The following is a 20355-nucleotide window of genomic DNA, read 5'->3' on the forward strand; positions in this document are numbered from 1 at the left end:
TTTTATTTAAAGGTAGCCAGTGCACTTTTTCTTAGGTGTAAAAGTTAATGTTTTCTAAAAGCATACTAGCACTTTTTCACATCTTGGAGTGGACTAGAGAAAAGAACAGATAGCAGTTTTTTTGTGGGGACACAGACTGTAACATGTTCTTTAGAATGGGCAACCTTAATTTTAGATTAGGCAATGCCTTTGAGTTAATCTGCCAGTTTGGGAGAATTGTTCCTGTCTGGAGGGTTAAACTTCATTTTTTGAAAATGTACATGTTTTTGTGTGTTGGTTCTAAGTTACTAGGGAATGTGGGTGTTCTGAAAATGTATAAGGGTGGGATGTTGGTGTAATGGTTAAAGTGTTTACCTAACAGACACAAGATATGGGTTTGATTCTCACATGGGGTAATTGGCTAGGCTTAAAATGGTAAAATGGCCCACAAAGGCAGTTAGCGTGGTACTAATCTATGACCCTGTATAACTCTATTTTTTATTTGAAGGTTTTCATTAAGGAAATAAGTCTTGAAAATGTGACATAGCTTCAAATGAAGATGAGAAGAAACAACCGTGTAACAGATCATCCCAGAAATTCACATTCAAAATATATCTTGTATAATAGGAGGGAACAATAGCTTTGTGTCATAATGGTTACTCTGTCCATAATATGTTGGAATGTAAATGGCCTTACAGGTATAGACAAAAAGGAAAGAGGTTTGAATTATATTAACAAATGTAGAGTGCAAATAGCAATGCTGTGGAAGACACATTTGGAAAAAATGACCATGTGAATTTGACAAAGAAAGGATTTCAGAACTATTATTCAGCAAAATATCAGTGACAAAGGAAAAGACAAGGTACAATAATACTGATTGCTAGAGAGGCTCCAGTAGTGACAGAAGAGGGAAAAAAGACAATAATGGTAGATTTATGGTACTAAGATGCTATTTGTAAGGGATTAGCATTTTGCTGGCCTGTATTTATATTCCACCAGAAACTCATATTATGAAACTTAAGAAGATTTTGGTCAAAATTGTGATGACTCCTCTCTGGGCCAGTGATCAGGGAGCCTCAGTCCTCACCACTGACACCTGTGGGGAATGTTCACTTTTCAAAGAAATAGATGCACATAGTATTTCTAGATGCAGCTCTCTGGACAATGTATAATTTCCATGAAGAGCAGACAGGGAATGCTGTCAGTCCGGGGTCTGGATTTCTTTATATCTGTTTCCCTCCAGGGCCCAATAAGGCTTTCCAGTAGTACAGCTACAGGGTTAAGTCCTCAGCTGAGTGTCCAAGCCAAGTCCTCCAGCACCCTCTCTGTGAAACCAGTGCTTCATGTCCCTGCTCCGAGTAGCTGACACACACACACTGTGAGATTTGATTTTTGACACACACACCTGGGAAAGGCTGGCACCGATTTACCTGCTGTGCCCCCTTTTGCCCAGAATATCAGGTACTTATCACTGCCACCAGACACTCCACAATCAGCTATTCTAAGGCCTCTAACAAAGGGTGCCCAATTGCACTGTGTAATATTAATGCTAATAGAAATTATAGTAGTTGACCAAGACGGCTAGGCCTTCTGGAGTGGCCCACACAGTGTCACCAAAAAAAATGCAAGCACTATCAAAGGTTAAATAGTTTCTAAAAGGTCCGGCCACAGTAAAAGTTTTAAATATATTTAATAAAAAAATGATAAAAGAACATGAAAGTACTGAATATATATTTATAGTAAACCACATAGTTCAAATTACAGGAAATATTGAAAATAACATTGATGGACAGACTGAGACAAATAAAGCAAAACAACGTCTAAACTAAGCTTCACTATATTTTCCTGACTGAATCTAGGAGAATTACTATTCCCTACTTACTTAATAGAGCAAGGCAGATGATGTGGTGGATGGCCCTTCTTGTTGTCAGGCCTAAGACTGAATACTAAATACTGAGAAATTTCTATTTGTAATATCTAAAATTTCCAAGATGGCTGGCAGAATGACCTCATCTGGTCACCTGACTCTAGATTCTCACACTGTTCCCCTTTGAAGCTTGAGACAGGATGTTAGCACAGATGTGGTAAGATGCATATCTAAAGCTTTGCTAATGTTTGTGGCAGTGCCTGGGGCTTCTCCTGTTTTTAATGAGCTAATGAACAAAGGCTTCTTCCAGACATGCCACCTCCCATCCTTTTCAGTGCTGTGAGATAAGCACTTCCATAGCCCAACAGGTGGTCCAATTAACAGTATTTTTCTTAAAGTAAGAGGTAAGCTAGCTGTTTAACCCCTTTTCTACCAGTTAAAACACTGAAGTTATACAAACTAATAAAAACACAAAGCGACTAGGCGATTAAAAGAATGAATCACCGATTTATTAAACAAGTAAAAACTTAAGCGCTTTTCGTCTGGTTTTATACGTACAGACTTCCTCAGAAGATACTATTACATGAAATGAGCCCTGCTTAAATACTCTGCAGTTAAAAAGTGCGGGAAAATTAATGACATCAATTAAGTCTACATAGTTTACTCAGACTTGAACCTCGATCCTATAATAGAGAACTATACTACAATACATAGCCTGTACTTGATTGAGTACACTCTAAAATCAAAACTGTTTTTAAATATCAAAAATACAAGATGGTATTACATCCTGAAACAGTAAAAAACAACTGTTTACTATATAAACATTTTGCTCTTGGATACAAAATATCAACTGGACATTTATCTTTGCAGACTTTTAAGCCTTAAAATGCTCATGACTGAGCATGAATCATTGAGACCAGGGTAGAGCTGCCACATTATTCTAATTCCTCTAATTTAAAAGAGGCTGGTCCACCCCTGATGTCATTCACAAACTGGTCTATAACCATGAGCCTAAACTGGTGCTGAGGAAGTAAATGAACATGTTTTGCTAGAGCATTTTCAATTTTAGTATGTTTAATAGCATAGATATGTTCATAAATCCTCTCACGGAATCTGCGTTCCATTTTGCCCACATAGAATGCTGGGCACACTAAACATCTAGCTAAATAAATAATAAACTTTGTGTTGCAATTATATCTAGCTTTCACCCTGTATTTATGTCCATCAATCTCAAAAGAGTCTGTGACGTCTATGAACTTACAATAATTACAGTTTTCACATTTAAATGTGCCTGTAACTCTAGGTATTTTTAATTGACGTCTTTCCAGGAGTGTTTTTAAATTAACTTCCTCTCTTATAAACTATAAATGATTTCGGACCCAGACGTTCAAACAAGGCATGGTTAATTCTAAATATATCCCAGTTTTTATGTAAAATTCTGACCATATGGCTGCTCTGAGCATTAAAGGTAGTAATTAAACTACATTTAAAGTGCTCTTCCTTTTTGTTTAGCTGTTCAGTGAGCGGTGCAGTTAACTCAGAATCTAACAACCTTACACCATCCCTAGATGGAAGTTTGACTGTTAGCATGGGTTTAAAAATAGAAGTTTCCCTTTTACATGTGGCTTCTTCAATCAGGGACTCCACCAGGTCCCTAGGGTAGCCACGATGTATAAACATATTTTTTAAGAAGTCACATTCCTCTAAAAAATCAGAATTTAAAGTTGAAATCCGTGAAGCTCTCACCAGTTGGCCTTTAACTATGGACCTCTTTTGGTAAAAGGGATGGCAACTTGTAAAATGCAAAAAAGAGTTAGAATACATTGGTTTACGAAAATGTTTTGCTGTATAAGAACATAACTCTTTGTTTTTCACTAGCCAGATATCCAAGTAAGAAATGGCTTCTGAATTAAAGCTGAATGTAAACTGTAAAAAATCCGTAGTAGTATTTAACTTTTGGACAAAATCAACTGCTTTTACTTCATCACCTTTAAATAATACAAAAATATCATCCAAAAATCTAGTATAATATAATATATCTTCAAATAAAGTTGAATCATTAAATATATAATTGGTTTCCCAGTGGGCCATAGCAAGATTGGCCACACTAGCTCCACATGGAGAACCCATTGCCAATCCTACTTTTTGTAAGAAGAAACTATTATCAAACATAAAGTAGTTATTTGTTAGAATCAGATCTAATAATTCAGTAATCAAAGTTATATCTCTGTTGGGTGCTCCATGTTTACACATTACTGCGGTTACCCGTTTGATACTAACAGAATGGGGAATGCATGTATATAAATCCTTGTCAAAATGTTCGAATCGTGCCTGAATTCCATGCTGTTGATGTTAGACAAAAAAGACCAAGAGTCCTTGCATATTTTTTTTTTTTGTGTTTTGTTTTTTTTTGTTTTTCTAATACTACGATCTTTTGTAACATACTGTCAATTACTTTTGAACATGCATATGTAGGGGAACCCCTACTGTCAACCAATGGTCTCATAGGTGGATTGTTAAGGTCTTTATGCAATTTAGGGATTCCAAACAGAGATGGAAATCTAGGAAATAAGGTAGTCATATAATTAAGAACTGTTAAATCAATACATCCCTCTATGAACAAGTCATTCAAACAGCTTTTTATCAAATTGTAAGCCCTATTGACCTCAGATCTGGAACTTTGTTGGTAAGTCTCACTATCCAACAAACTATACATACGATTTAAATAATCAACCTGGTCGAAAACTACCAACCCTCCACCTTTATCGGGTTTACAAACCCATACTTCCTATGTTTGAATATACTTCACAAGTTCAAGTTCACTGGCATAATTAACATCAGAATTAGACAATTTGTTTTTAAAAAAAGCTATATGTCTAAAATCTAGTTCGCACAGTTGCTCAAATATTTGAAGTAATGGATGTAATGGAGGGTTGAATGTACTAGGAATTCTAAACATATTATCATTCATTGAATCTACAGTGTTTAAAAACTGTAACTGAAAGTTCAGTTTCCTTGTGTACATTTTTAGTTCCATGATGGATTTAGCTATGTCCATACGTTGACTTGGGACATATGTACAGCCTTTTGCCATTAATTCAACCAAGTCGCCAGGAATCTCACTCGAAGAAAAATTATACACCTTAATGTCTCCGTTCTTATTATAAATGACCTTAGAATGATCTTGCGTTGATGTAGCGAGTGAGATACTGGGGGTATTTAAATAGTCAAGATTTAAATCATTGGAAATGCTTGGTGAGTTCAGTACAACCTCGACACTACTGGTAATACCGAGAGGAAGGAAACTGGAAGACTTACTAATGGTGTGTTGTGAACTTTCACCAATGTAGTCTTCCTCAAAAGTTAGTTCCTCAATCTGTTTGAATTCTGAGCCCTCTTGTTGCCTACACCTACTTTCTGCTGTTTCGGTTTGGCACCTAATGCATTGTCCTTGTGAAAACCCCCTTGTTGATGGCCATATTGATTTGGTTGCCTCGTGTTATAGTTGTAATTAACACGTGGAGCATTCTGCAACCTCTCACTCCTACGTAATTCGTCTTGGTTAGTAAATTCCGGACCAGTATCACCAAACTGGTCCAACTCGTCCAATCCCGCTAGGTTGTGGTTATTATTATTAATAGTATGGACAATAAACGATGATATTTGTTGGTCATTCAAACTATTAATACGCTGAAAGTCTGTTGGTTGCTTATTAAAACGTTTAGACCCCGGGCGCCACACCTGTGCTTCAGGTGGAGATGGATAAGCAGTGCCCAGATTGTATGCCTTTTGATCACAGTCAAGTTTCTTACTTTTGTTGCCCTTCAATTTTAACATGAGTGAATTAATGCTATCAAAAATTATGTCATATTCATATTGTTACCTGCTGAAATCCAGGTCTTCATGTACCTTTATGTCCAGTTCATTAACAGTTTTAGAAATAGATTCAACAAACAGGGTGTAATGCTTAATCATGAGCTCAATGAGCTCAAAGCCCTGTCTGTCAAACAATTGAACAAGTTCTAGATGAAATTGTGACCCATTAATCAAGCCTGTAGTGTACTGTACCCTACACAAACCTTTCAGTACTATCTTTTGTTTAAGGCATTCTCTAAAATAGGAAATCTCTAGTTGAGTTTTTTTCAACTTAACCATATGGTTATCTAAATTTTTAAGATTGGCTACAATGTCAGGAGAATGATTAAAATTACCTTCTTGTTCACGATTGACTGAATTACTATTCTCCTGATCCATGGAAAATGAAAAGTCTTTGGCCAACCAAGTAGTTAGTGAATGTGCAGTCTTAACCTGGTTCGGCTGGAAGTGGTGTGTTCTTTGCTCAGGCACTAATCCATTTGTGTTCGAATAGATTTGCGCTGGTGGGTGCAGTAGCTGATTTGACGGCTGAATTTCACTTGTATTACTGCCAACTCCTGTTAGACTCACTTGTCTCTGTGCTGGTTGGATTGTTTCATTAAGCATATTGCCGACTGCAACAGCTCCCTGCTCTCCCTTCTCGTGCGCTGGAGGCTCGCCAAGCAATAACGAGTCACTGGCTCCCGCTGGTGCCGGTGTTGCTGTTGGATTAGTACCGGTTAACTGATGTTCTTGTGCCCGCACTCTAAAATTGGTCCCAACATCTTCTAATGGGATCAAATGTTTAAACTGCTTTTGGTTTTCGTCAAGCTGCTGTTGATTTTTATCTAATTGATCCAACCGGGAACAGATAGATTCTATTTTCCCGAGCAGCAACGAAATCAAGTCATTGTTCAATGGCCTTTTCTACCAGTGCCCTTTGCTAACATATATGCATACAGTCTCACATGTATATTCCTTCTTTGTCCAGCAGGACCCACTGCTGATGCATTTTTTAACACTAGCAACAGCAACTTTACACAAACACATTTTGATTTTCAAATGCCATACAGTTTTAATACATTTGTAACATAAACATCTGTACAAATCAGTTTGATATTCAAATGTTGTATGGTTCTAATACATTTGTAACATAAGCATTTATGCAAATCAGTTTGCTATTCAAATGCCATACAGTTGTAATACATTTGTAACACAAGCATCTTGTATAAAATCAGTTTGATATTCAAAGGACATATTATTTTTCACAGAACTCCAGCTGGCTATGCTGGCACTAGCCCATATCATCACATAAATTATCATATTTCAGCAGGGAATATTACTTATAGGTAAGGGACAGGAACTTGATTTACAATACTGAAGCTGTGTTCATGTTAATTCATTAATAGGAACTTGGACAGAATTTACAAATGTTTTTCCCAAGATACTGTAATTGGCTAGACTGGATAGAAATTATATTTCACAGGAACATGTAATTTAATTGGAAAGCTTCAACAAACATCCAGTAACTATTTTGAATCATGTACCGATAAAAACTAAGATAAAAATGCAAGTCAATGAAGTAAAACTGAGAGGTTGTTTTACCTACTAGTTGTTAAAAAGAGAGGAATTTAAGGAATTGTTAGTCGAAATTATTCACATATTTTTTGGAACATAGACATTTCTTCAGAAGGGATAGCTAGTGAGTGGGATAAAATGAAAATAGAGTTTAAAAATAGGTTAGAATTAAAAGAAAAAGAGATAATTATTTAGAGGGTCTGACAATGGTTAAAGTACTGCAGAATAAGGGAAATCTCACAGAATAAGGAGAGGAACAATGCAGAATACTAAAGAGAAAATAAGGGGATATTTGGATAATATGCATTAGTTTAGAAAGATTGCTGTCAAGCAACTATTTTTTTGATAACAACTCCGGAGCAGAAACATTTTTAGCACAATAACTTAGGCAACAGAAAGTGAAAACAAAAAAGAGCACATATGGATTTATGAAAAAATTATACCAAGGTTAGACAAAAATTATGCTCAGTAGCTAATAGTTATGATAGGAGTAGTTGAGATAAAAATGGTGATATGTAATCAATCTGCAGAGAAGTCTATAGGAACAGATAGTATTCCTTTGGAAGTCTGGAAGTTAGGAAGAACGAAAGTAGTAAAGATCTGGAATTTTTTTATTTAATAGTACTTGAAAAGGAGGGGAAATACCGGCATACTGGAAAAAAGCTGTGGTGGCTGTATTACCCAAAGAGGGCAAAGACCTGTCAGACTCAGCTTCATATAGACCCATTTCTGTTTTAAACCATGATTGTAAAGTGTTAGCAAAATTGATAGATATAGATCATTGTGGTTTTGTGGAGGGGAGGCAAACATTTGACAATATTAATAGAACAACGGTGATCCAGAAGTAAGCAGATTATAAGAAAATATCACTGTTAATTGGTGAGTCTTAATGTTGAGAAAGCATTTTTTAGAGTAAACTGGGATTTTGCGAGTAAGGCAATGAAAGCATTTGCTTTCCCTGGTAAAACAATAAGGTTAATTAGTAGGATATATGAAGGAGCAGAGGCAAGAATTAAAGTGGGAGTGTTCCTCTCCAATAAGCTATGTTTGAAAAGAGGAACAAAGCAGGGGTGTCCTGTTTTTCCTTTATTTGCTTTATATTTAGAGCAAATGGCGAAGAAAATAAGGGACTCAGAAATTCAAGGATATAATTGGTATGGTAAAAGAGAAAAGTTTACTTTATTTGTAGATATTATTTTGTACTTGAATCCAGAAAAGGGTATTTTTAGACACTTTCATGTCTTTTCGAGATATAAAATTAATGAAGATATAACAAAGGCTGTAGTCATAAATTATGTACCCACACATGAATTGGCTCAGGAATAACCAAAAATTATGAGGACACAATAAGATGAAGTATTTAGAAATATGAATTTAAAAGGGTTCTGTTATAGCAGGTAAGGATTTGTGGGAAGAGAATAAACCAAAAGATAATACAAAAATGTGAAACTGGGTGCTCTTGTTTATGGACATAGATAGCAAGATACAAGAAAAGAAAGTGAAAATATGTTTAGTCACATTAGTTTTATATATTGGTCAATTATATTTTATCAACCAGAGGAGAAGTTGTAAACAATAAATAAAGAACTGAAGGAATTCTATCCGGGAGGAGAAGAGAGCAACAGTTAAGTGGGACTAGGGGGGTTGTCAAGAAATAAGGAGAGTAGGATTTTTTATGCACATCCTTAAGGAGAATAATAACAGCCATACAGAATATTATATTTATAAAGATTTAGAATGCTTTCTAAGAACTAAGCCAACACGGAAATGGAGAAAGGAGCTTTTGCTAACACGGATGACTGTAAGTATGGGTCAAGAAAATAGGCAAGAGGGTAGAATTTACTAGAAAAAAGGGCAAATAAGCCAAGGTTTTGTTGTTCTTCTTTCGGCTTTTCCCAGTTAGGGGTCGCCACAGTGGAACTCCGGTCCGCTAATGATTGGCAGTAGATTTTTTATGGGTGCCAGCTCGACGCCCAACCTTCAGCGAAGGCACACCCTTTCTACACATGTCTTTTGAACACCACTCGACCGCGGGGAGGACATGCAGACTCCACACAGAAGGCGCTCCCACAGAGAATCGAATGGGAGAACCTCTTGCTGTGAGGCAACAATGCTAGCGCTGCACCACCGCGGCTTATGGCAAATAAACCAAGGTAATGGGAGCAAATAATGATAGAGGGAGAGGTAAAAGAGTGGGATGAGGCCAAGAAGTTTGAAATGCTATTTACATACTGCCTTCCTACCAAAGATTAATATCAGATTACAGGCAAAGAGAAAGGGATAGGGGAGTCCTATGTGAAAGACTTGCTCTTGTAGCATTTTTAGTCAAATCTAGGACAGAAGCTACTGTTAAAAAAGGCATAATTAGTATGGCAAGTAAAACACTGCATGATAACTGTAAGAGTTTATTAGAGGATGTTGGAAAAGATTGGGAAGAGAGACTGGAAAAGCAATTTAGAAGGGGACAATGGAAAAGCTTATGTATGTCAAGTATGTAACAAAGCTTAGAAGGTTTAGTAATTTTGCTTGGAAGTGTTTGCATAGGTATTTTTATATCCAAAGAATTTCATCAGGTAGATAGCACATTTTGGAGGTATGATGAGAAAAAAAAGAGGTAACTGGGAACATGCTTTTTGGGACTATAATGGGTTGGCAAATTTTATAAAATTCCCTGCAGGGTACTTTGTCAAAAATATGGGGGTGGGGGGGTAAATGGCTGTAACTAAGGAAATTATTATTTTGAGCTGGGTATAGACATGAGGTTTAAGGCAAGTCAGGAAATGAGCAATTTATGTACTGTTGGACTGAATGACAGTTGTTCTAAAGAAAGAAAACATATGTAATGTATAATGTATGTAAATGAAAAAAATGATAATATGGTTTGTTTTCTGTTACTGTATGTATGCATATGTCTTAAGTGATAATTTTATAAAGCTGTTTAAAAAGTAAGTACACTTGTAGAACTAAATATAATGCATCAGACAAAGTTAGGTGTGACATGGATAACATTTTTTGTCACTCTATATCCAAAGAGATGGTCATGTAGAAAATATGCAACATTTATCCCCTGACAGGAAGGCAGTTTATAAACTTACTTTGGACTGAGACATAATTAGTATTCCTGAATAGGTTCATAGGTAGGTATAAGGCTATTGGCCCTAGGGCGTATATAAGCGTAGCCAAAACGGTACCCTGACTTTCACCACCCAAGAAAATTATTTTCCTGTGCCCCTGTAGAGCGGAGCCACAGAAGTGATCCCCGGGGTGAATTTCCTATTTCCCATCCAGTCATCAAGATTTTTCTTGAAGAGTGCTAATGAGGAGCTTTGTTTGATATAGATAGGTAGTTTACTCCAGAGTATGGGAAGTCTCTGGGACAGGAATCTATCCCTCCAGCATGTTCTGTTTATTGTGGTGACAAGGTTTAGGTCCCTAGAGCGTATAGCTCGGAGGGATTGGGATTTCTTTAAGTGGAGCATGTCCAACAGCTCTGGGTTTGACATAGCTTTGTATGTTAGGCAGAGTTTGCTTCTGAGTAGGCGATGTGCAGCGGAGTATAGCTGGTGTTTTTTGAGACGGTCAGCATAGGACATCTGTTTGAGACCAGTAATCTTCTTTGTGAGGTATTTCTGTGGCCTTTCCAGTTGTTGTAGATGTCTTGTGAGGTACATACCAAAAGGGACTTTGTACTCTATATTGGGTCTAATGAGTGACGAGTAGAGGGGAACAATGGCCTCTTTTTTCCTGGATGTGAAACCTTTTGTGATGAGGTGTGCCATGTAGAAGGATTTCCTGACAACTGCCATGTGATTATCAAAGAAGAGACTACTGTCCACCTGTGTCCCAAGGTCTCTTATCACACTTTTTGTGTTAAGTAGACTACTGCCTATGTGATAGTTCATGGGTACAGAGTTTTTACCAAAGGGGATGCACTTTTTGGCATTAAGCTTGAGGCCATGGCTTTGACACCAGGCATCTGTCTCAGTAAGGCCCTTTTGTAGGATGTCCACATTATTAGGGGTTTCGATTATGGCTCCTGGTTTGCAGTCATCTGCAAACTTCATTAGCCAAAGACCTTCTGTGTTGGCCTGTACTTCAGAGAAGTAGATACCAAACAGGAGAGGACCCAGGACTGAACCCTGTGGTACTCCACTTGTGACTGGTCTGAAGTCAAATTTGGAGTCTGCTACTTTCACAGTGTGGGTTCTGACAGTGAGCCAGTTGGTAACCCATCTTGTGACATAGGGATTTATAACTAGTTTAGTGAGTTTATCTATAATTCTAAAGTGGGGGATGGTGTCAAAAGCCTTGGTGAGATCTAGATAGGCTGTGTGAACCACCTTACCCTCGTCTACAACCTTGGTGACTGCTTCAAAGAAGTCTATCAGGTTTAGGAGACATGGTCTGCCTTTTACAAACCCGAACTGGGTGGGGTCCGGAGTTTGGAGATTACCAATGTCTTGGTTTATAAATTCCATGATGATATGTTCCATGGCCTTGCAGACCAGGCTTATCAGGCTAATGGGGTGGTAGTTCCCAGGGTCCGTGGTGGCTTCCCCTTTGTGGAGTGGGAAAACCATCGCTGTGCGCCATTCAGTGGGCACAATGCCTGAGGTGAGGCTATGATTGAACATGGTACTTAGGTGGGGTGCCAGTTCATTCTGTAGTTCGTGCAGAACGCAGCCTGGGATGTTGTCAGGTCCCATGCATGCATTGTTCTTGGCTTTGGAGAGTCTGGTTTTTACCTGTGCAGCCATGATTACAGGAACTTTGCATTCTTCTGGTATAGAGATGGGCCCTTTAGGGGGTGAGAGGGAGGTAAAGTTAGCACTGACCCTATCTGCCAGGATGTTGGCAATATCAGTTGGTTCTGTATATTTAGTGTCATTGTGCTGTAACTCAGAGCAGATCTGAGTATTGCCTTTGAAATTCTTGACATAGTTCTAGAAGGCTTTGTGGTTGTCTATAGAATCAGTGGTGATTTTGTTTTCGTAACTAGTTTTGGTGAATTTTATGAGGGATATTCTAAAGACACTTCTAAAGACTAGTGTGGTCTCCTTTAAGGCCCCCGAGCCGGCGGAAAACAGTACTCAAGCCGCTGAATCACTTACAAATGCCTTCTACCAGCACCTGCAGGACTGCATGGATAAGGCAATCCCAAGCAAAACAAAGACTCTTTGTACCAAAGGCAAGCATCCAGTCTGGTGGACCCCAGCCATAAACAAACTCTACAACAAAAGGAGGAAGCTACTACAAGATAGAGCAAAATCCTTAAAAGGTAAGACACCCTTGATCACTATAAGTAAAAAACTAAGAGCTCTCATAAAATCATCCAAAGCAAATTTTGAAAGAAAAATAGCTAAAGACTCAAAAGACAATCATAAGGCCTTCTTTAGCTATGTTAGAAACCTGGGAGGAAACTCCCAGATATGCTCAGAACTAGTTCAAAATGATGTGAAGATTACTGATCCTACAGACATTGCCAACATACTGGCTGACAGGTTCAGTGCAAACTTCTCCCCCCCCCAAAAGGCGAGATATCTAGACCAAGCGCTTGCGGCCCCCCAAACATCTCCAACGCCCAAGTGAGAACTGCTCTCTCCAAAGCAAAAAACACAGCATCCATGGGACCTGATGGTGTCCCCGGCTGTGTGCTCCACGAACTCAACGAGGAATTAAACCCACAGCTAGGACAGCTGTTTAACCATAGTCTTACCTCTGGATACGTACCCAGGGAGTGGCGCACTGCAACTGTGGTCCCACTTCACAAAGGCGGTGCCTCCACCGACCCTGGAAATTACCGGCCCATTAGCTTGACAAGCCTTATCTGCAAAGCCATGGAGAGGATCATAATGGACCTCATAAATAAAGACATAGGGAATTTGCAGACTTTGGATCCATCCCAGTTTGGCTTTGTCAAAGGCAGATCATGCCTTCTAAATTTGGTTGACTTTTGAAACAGTCACCAAAGCCATTGATGAGGAAAGGCAGTCCATACAGCCTACCTCGATCTGGCGAAGGCCTTCGATACAATACCCCACTCGGGTATCATTGAAAAACTCATCAGCTTAAATGTTAACCCATACATCACAAGATGGGTTGCAAACTGGCTGAGTGACAGAACCCACAGGGTCAGAGTTGCTGGCGCCATGTCAGACTCAAAGCCTGTCACAAGTGGTGTACCACAGGGCTCAGTCCTGGGCCCACTCTTGTTTGGCATCTACTTTTCCAAGTACAAGCAAACACAGGAGGGTTATGGCTGACAAAGTTTGCAGATGACTGCAAACTGGGCCATAGTAGAAAACACATCTGACACAGATATCCTTCAGAAGGGTCTCACAGAAACGGATAACTGGTGCCAGAGCCATGGCCTAAAGTTAAATGCCAAAAATGCATAGTCATACCCTTCGGGAAAAACAAGGTTACCCCTAGCTACCAAATAGGTGGCAATCCACTGAGCACAGAAGAAGTTATCAGGGACCTGGGGACCCAGGTTGATAGTAGTCTGTCATTCGACACCCATGTAGCTAAAGTAGTTAGGAAGACCTTCTACATTGCCCACCTTATCATGAAGGGATTCTCATCTAGATCAAGGGAGGTCATAGTCTCCCTATACTCATCACTCATCAGACCAATGATTGAGTACAATGCCCCATTCGGAATGTATCTGACCCGACACTTGCAGCAGCTGGAGAGGCCACAAAGTTCCTCACCAAAAGGATAAAGGGTCTCAAACATCTGTCCTATGCTGCCCGACTGAAAGAACTCCAGCTCTATTCAGTCGCTTACGCTTGCTCAGAGGTGACCTTTGCCTAACATACAAGGCCATGTCAAACCCAGATTTGATGAATATGCTTCACCTCAAAAAATCTAGATCCGTCAGAGCCACAAGGGCGGGAGACTTAAACCTCGACACGGCTATTAATAGGACGTGCTGGAGGGATAGATTCATCACCCAAAGACTCCCTATGCTGTGGAATAAAATCCCGGTATATGTGAGGCAGAGCACCTCGCTGGCCTTGTTCAAGAGAAATCTTAACCAATGGATGGGAGATCGCAGATATACCCCAGGGATTACTTCAGTGTCACTGCTCGACAGAGGCACAGCAAAATAATGGGCATAGTTCCCCATACTAAAGGGGTGGCATAAGCCACAAAACTATGGGCTAGGCTTGTAAATGCCCTCGGGCAGATAGCCTAGTATAAACCTATGAACCTATGAACCTATGATATCGGTTTCTTACTGAGGCTGACCAGGGAGTCCCTCCAATCATGGGATTTTACTCTTTTTTGCAACAGTTTCTTTCTTCTGTTGTAGAGTTTGTTTATGGCAGGGGACCACCAGATTGGCATCCTTTTTTTGGAGGATAGCATCTTGGTTCTGTTAGAGATAGCATGATCCATGCACTCGTGTAAGTGCTTATAAGGTGCATTTGTGTAAGATTCAGCAGTCGTACCTCTACTGTCCGTCTGCATGGGTGTCGTGAAGTTTGCCACTTCTGTCTTAAGAAGTGTGAAGTTGACTTTGGAGAAATTTTATATGGTGGTTTCCCTAATGGGGGGGTGGGGGAGGGATGTGGATGTCTAGGGTGATTAGCTTGTGGTCGGATCTGACCAACGAGGAATTGACCTCTGGTGTGGAACACCGGTCGCCCATGTTGGTAATGAACAGGTCTAGGATATTGCTACCCCTGGTGTGGGGGTGTGGATAAGTTGATCCAAGGCATTGGAATTTATGAATTCCAGAAAATGTTGAGCAAAAGAGTTGGTACATGAGTAGTTTTCCCAGTTAATGGTTGAGTAGTTGAAATTGCTCATTATTAGGGTGTTGGATTGTACCCTAATATTTTCCAGTGTATCAAGAAATGAGGAGTAGGAATCCTGGGGCATGGTGGGGGATCTGTAGCAAGCTACAGTTTGGATTGCGGTCTTGCCCAGAATTAGTTGCACTTGGATAATCTCGGATGCATTATGCTGAGCAACTAGCCTGGAGGTGTGGATATCTTTAATGAACATGGACATGCCTCTGCCTTTAGTGTTTCACTCCAGGTTAGGTGACCGAAAGGTGTGGTATGAATTACAGCCTGGTATTGCAGGGGTGTTCTCTGGAGCCTTGAGCCAGGTCTCTGTCACTGCACAGATGTCGATGTTCTCCATTTTAAGGAGTGCCTCGAATGAGTGCACTTTGAGGTTTAGTCTTCTAGCATTGAGTACTATTACCCTCAGATTTTGCTTGCTTGTACCTATTACGGTGGTGAATTTGTCATTTGACCCTTGCCTAAAAAAGACACTATAGGAGTGGCAAGAGCCTTAGCCAGTATCCAGAATCCCAAGGGCAAAAGGTGCAGGCCATCTCTGGCAAAGCATCGTGATCTGTCGATCATGCCATCCCAGGCAGACAGATACTGGATCCCCTTAGAATGATACCAGAAGCTTAGCCAGTTGTTGAAGTCAATCATTTGTCCTTGTAGTGTGGTATCATTCTGGGTGATGACAGGATGCTACTCAGGGCTAGGGTCATACCTGCCTGGGCTACAAGATCGGAGAGCTCCTCCATGTCTCTTTTCATGTAATCCAGGGAGGTACATCTCAGGTCATTCACACCAACATGGACAATGACAGAGTCATATTTGTACTTGTTGTGGAGTGAACTGAGTGCGTGCGTTATGTGGCAGATCCTGACACCCGACAGGCAGATGACAGTAACTTTCTCCTTGTTTAGCCTGGTGAGTGAAACATCAGTGTGCCTGACTATAGAGTCACCTATGACTAGAGTGTTGGGTGCGTTGTTATGTCTTATGGGCTGTGGTTGAGTGGCACACTGAGTTTGTGTTATTTGAATTGTGTTTGGGGGTGAAGGTTGCTTGCGTTTCTGCTTTGGAGATCTCTGTTGCTTGGGTAGATTTTTATTGACAGCCTCCGCAAATGTAGGTGTGTGTTTTGTGTTTCTATGTGTGTGCTTTGGTGGTGTAGGTTTTGAGGGACTATGTGATGAAAGTTGAGTGCTGTAGTAATTTGAGTTTTCAACAAATGCTGAGCTCAAAGAAACAGATTTGAGTGCTAAAACTAAAAAGCTGGCTAGTTCTAAGGGAAAATTTGAAGAGCAGACTTTATGGCGCCAGAAATAGTTTAACCCTAGCTAAGCGGCAGTGCATAATGTGTATTTTATTTTTTAATATAACAGTAGCAAATGAGCAAACTGATTTAAACAAATTAACCAATAAAAAGTTAAAAACTGAGCCCCGTTCCAGCAGCCTTTGATCAGACAAGTTCTAACTGCACACTCCTGCCACCAGGGTGCAGGGGGAACCTTCTCCAAAAAAAGATGGCCTGGATTAGTGCTCAAGTTATACAAACAAAGCTAGATTCAGCAGGCCTAAATCTAGTCTATGCTACAGCAAACAAGGTGTACCAAATTCAGAAAGAAATCGTTCAAATAAGCAGGCACAATAAGCCTTTAACCAGAAATTCACAGCTTAGAAGGGCAGAGTCTAGCATCTTCTCCCACAAGAGTGCAGACCACAAACCTTCTTAATGTAAAATAACTGGCCTGAAGCCCAAGTGCTTAAACCAGAACTAATGCACTTTTAGAATAACAGACACTGAGCCTTCAATCAGCAGTTCCCAATGTAGAAGGGTGTAAGCTACCTGTCTTGCCACAAGAGTGCAGACCACAAACCTTCTTAATGTAAAACAACTAGTCTGAAGCAAGTGCTTAAACCAAAAGGCTTAGAATAACAGTTACAGTTTAATCAGGCTACTACCAATCAGTAATAAATGCAGCAGAATAAATACAATTGAGTACTTTTAAGAAGAGGAAAAGGCCAAATAAAGTAGGAAGAAACACAAATACAGTAAAACCTGATGAATAAAGTGCATTTTTTTTAGTAAAGTGCAAGGCAGAAGAAGGAGGAGCAGAAGATAATTCAAGGTTAAGAACCTAAGTGGGTTGGCCCTCTCAAATGTTCTGTCTGTATTAAGTAGTGAACACTAGACTGGGAGGGGTGTCCCAGATCAAATTTACAGTTGGGGTGGGCAGCTGCAAAGCCACCAACTATAACAACACCACAAACAGTCCTGCAAATCTGTATGTGGACTAGACTAGTTACAGGAAATGTGGAAAACAAGCACAAATGTGGGCTTTTAAACCAGAAAGTTGAAAGAGATGGAAAAACTGCCCAAACGGCCAGTAAACTACAATTTGTGGGCCAGAAACCACTCTTGTGGTAAATAGGCTACCTAGTGCTTAACACTCCCTCTGATAAGCCAGAAGGCTTCCCTCCAACCCAGAAAGGCATTGGGGGCTTAGAAGCTTACAAACAGTCCTGGATACAGCAAATCTGTATCTGGACTAGACTAGTTACAGGAAAGACAGGAAACAAGCTTAGATTTTTTTTTTATAAAGTGCAAAGGGAGAAAGGAGAAACAGAAGATAATTCAAGGTTAAGGACCTAAGTGGCTTGCCCTTTTCAAATGTTCTCTCTGTATCAGATAGAATGAGCTAGTGACACTAAACTGGGACAGAGCTGGGAAACAGCTGAACAGATGGGACTGGTAGGAGTGCCTGAAGTCAAAATATGATATCACTGTACTCGGTTGAGTGAGCAAATGAGATAGACCCAGGACAAGTGTTCAGATACAAATTTACAGGAGGGGTGGGCAATTCCAAAGCTACCAAGATTAATACCAGAACAAGAACAGGGAGGGAGGGCAGGAAACTAACTGCAGAGAGAGAGAGAGAGAGACCACAGTATTCTGTGAAAAAAATAAATAGAAATATAAATAACTGCAGAGAGACATAGACCACAATATTCAATGAAACTATTTAATAGACAGAAAAATAAAATGCAGTACAATCTTTAACACTGCAAGTTTGTACTTAACTTAGCTAGTAATGCAGTTGATTATAGGCATATAGCAGAAAGCCAAACAACTCAGATATTGAGCAGTAATAAATTCAAAGATATGTGACTAACACTTATAAATACAGAGAAACCCGCTAGGCTAAGAGTTTAACACTGAATATCAATGAAGTGAAACACAATAACCCCACTTACTGCAGAGAGAGAAAGACCACAGTATTCTATGAAACAAATAAATAGAAAAATAAATAACTGCAGAGAGACACAGACCACAATATTCAATGAAACAATTAGACAGAAAAATAAAATGCAGCACAATTTTTAACACTGCAGGTTTGTACCTATCTCAGCTAGTAATGCAGTTGATTGTAGGTATATAACAGAAAGCCAAACAACTCAGATATTGAGCAGTAATAAATTCAAAGATATGTGACTAACGCATGCAAATGCCACCAGTAAACCTGGTCTTTTAACATATTACAAGGTTAGGGTTTCTGTGTTTATTAACTCTGGCTCAAATGCAGTATCCAGACCTTTGAAAGTTTTTTTTTTATAGTTGTTGTTGTGAGGTCTGTGTACCTGCTGTTTATATCCTCATAGTCCGTGCTGCTGTCCCTGTTAGATCTTGCCGTTAGTGTACTTGTGTAATTCTGTTCTTTATATACTCCAAATACAATTTCTTTGTTGCCTGTTTTTTTAGAATGAGCCCTTCTTTTTGTCTCCATTTTGCCAGATTTCTGCACCAGTTCTGTCTGCCTGTGCCAAGCCAACTAATGAAATGTATGCATTGCTATTACACTAGTATATTTTACTGCTTCATTTATTTACTTATCTCTGTTAGACTCAATTTTTCTTTCTTTCTTTTGTGTTTCTGCAGTTCAGTTTTGTCTGCATTGGGAAATATTTTAGCCCAGCTACTTGAGAACAGAAAAAAGGATCCCAACTCTTCAACTGTTTTCAGACTAAGTGGTCCTGCTCGATTTGCAGTTTTTGGGTAAGTGCAAAAGTAAAAAGTGGCAGTGGTGAAGAAGTGTCAGCAATGTGTATATAATAGCATAACAGCATAGCTCTGGAATATATAGTGAAGTGTTTTAATTCCAGTTTTTTACCATTTCTGTGGGCACTTTTGTGAATCTTGTCATTTTTCTTGATACAGATGTGTAGCATTTTTATAAGCAGTGATGCTGTGTTCACATTCTGATGATGTCTCATAAAAAAAATAATAATAATACCAATAATGTCTGGGTCCTCTCCTTGTTTGGTATCTACTTCTCAGAAGTACAGGCTATCACAGGAGGTCTTTGGCTAACGAAGTTTGCAGATTACTGCAAACTAGGAGCCATAATCAAAACTCCTAACGATGTGGACATCCTTCAAAAGGGCCTCACTGAGGCAGATGCCTGGTGTCAAAGCCATGGCCTCAAGCTCAATGCCAAAAAGTGCATTGTCATCCCCTTTGGTAAAAACTTTGTACCATGAACTACCACATAGGCGGTAGTCTACTTAACACCGAAAGTGTGATAAGAGACCTTGGGACACAGGTGGACAGTAGTCTCTCCTTTGATAATCACATCGCCACAGTAGTCAGGAAATCCTTCTACGTGGCACACCTCATCACAAAAGGTTTCTCATCCAGGAAGAAAGAGGTCATTGTTCCCCTCTACTCGTCACTCATTAGACATATAAAGCTATGTCAAACCCAGAGTTGTTGGACATGCTCCACTTAAAGAAATCCCAATCCCTCTGAGCTACACGCTCTAGGGACCTAAACCTTGTCACCACAGTAAACAGAACATGCTGGAGGGATACATTCCTGTCCCAGATACTTCCCATACTCTGGAACAAACTACCTATCTATATCAAACAAAGCTCCTCATTAGCACTCTTCAAGAAAAATTTTGATGATTGGATGGGAAATAGGAAATTCACCCCGGGGATCATTTCTGTGGCTCTGCTCGACAGAGGCACAGGAAAATAATTTTCTTGGGTGGCTAAAGCCAGGGTACCTTTTTGGCTAGGCTTATATAGGCCCTAGGCCCAATAGCCTAGTACCTACCTATGAACCTATGATACAAATGTTCCCGATCATTAATTACATAGAAGGAAAAATTAATTTGCACGCACGATTCCTTAGTCCATCTGTGGCCACAGCAAGTATTCAAAAACAGAAAATTTTATCTTTCAGAGAGTAATGCTTTGGGCAAAAACATGAAG

At 39.6% G+C, this 20355-nt stretch overlaps 1 protein-coding gene across 1 annotated transcript in view; it reads left to right on the forward strand.

Moving 5' to 3' along the window:
- The window catches only part of PXMP2 (peroxisomal membrane protein 2), a 439334-nt gene that overhangs the window by 83698 nt on the left and 335281 nt on the right, over positions 1–20355 (forward strand). Inside the window, exon 3 of the mRNA XM_044068667.1 lies at positions 19019–19135. Coding sequence (XP_043924602.1) covers positions 19019–19135 — 117 coding nt within the window. The remainder of the gene's footprint in view (positions 1–19018; positions 19136–20355) is intronic.

Source organism: Protopterus annectens, chromosome 4.part0 (genome assembly GCF_019279795.1).
Source record: "Protopterus annectens isolate FY-2018-M chromosome 4.part0, PAN1.0, whole genome shotgun sequence".
In the NCBI taxonomy this organism is placed as follows: Eukaryota; Metazoa; Chordata; order Ceratodontiformes; family Protopteridae; genus Protopterus; species Protopterus annectens.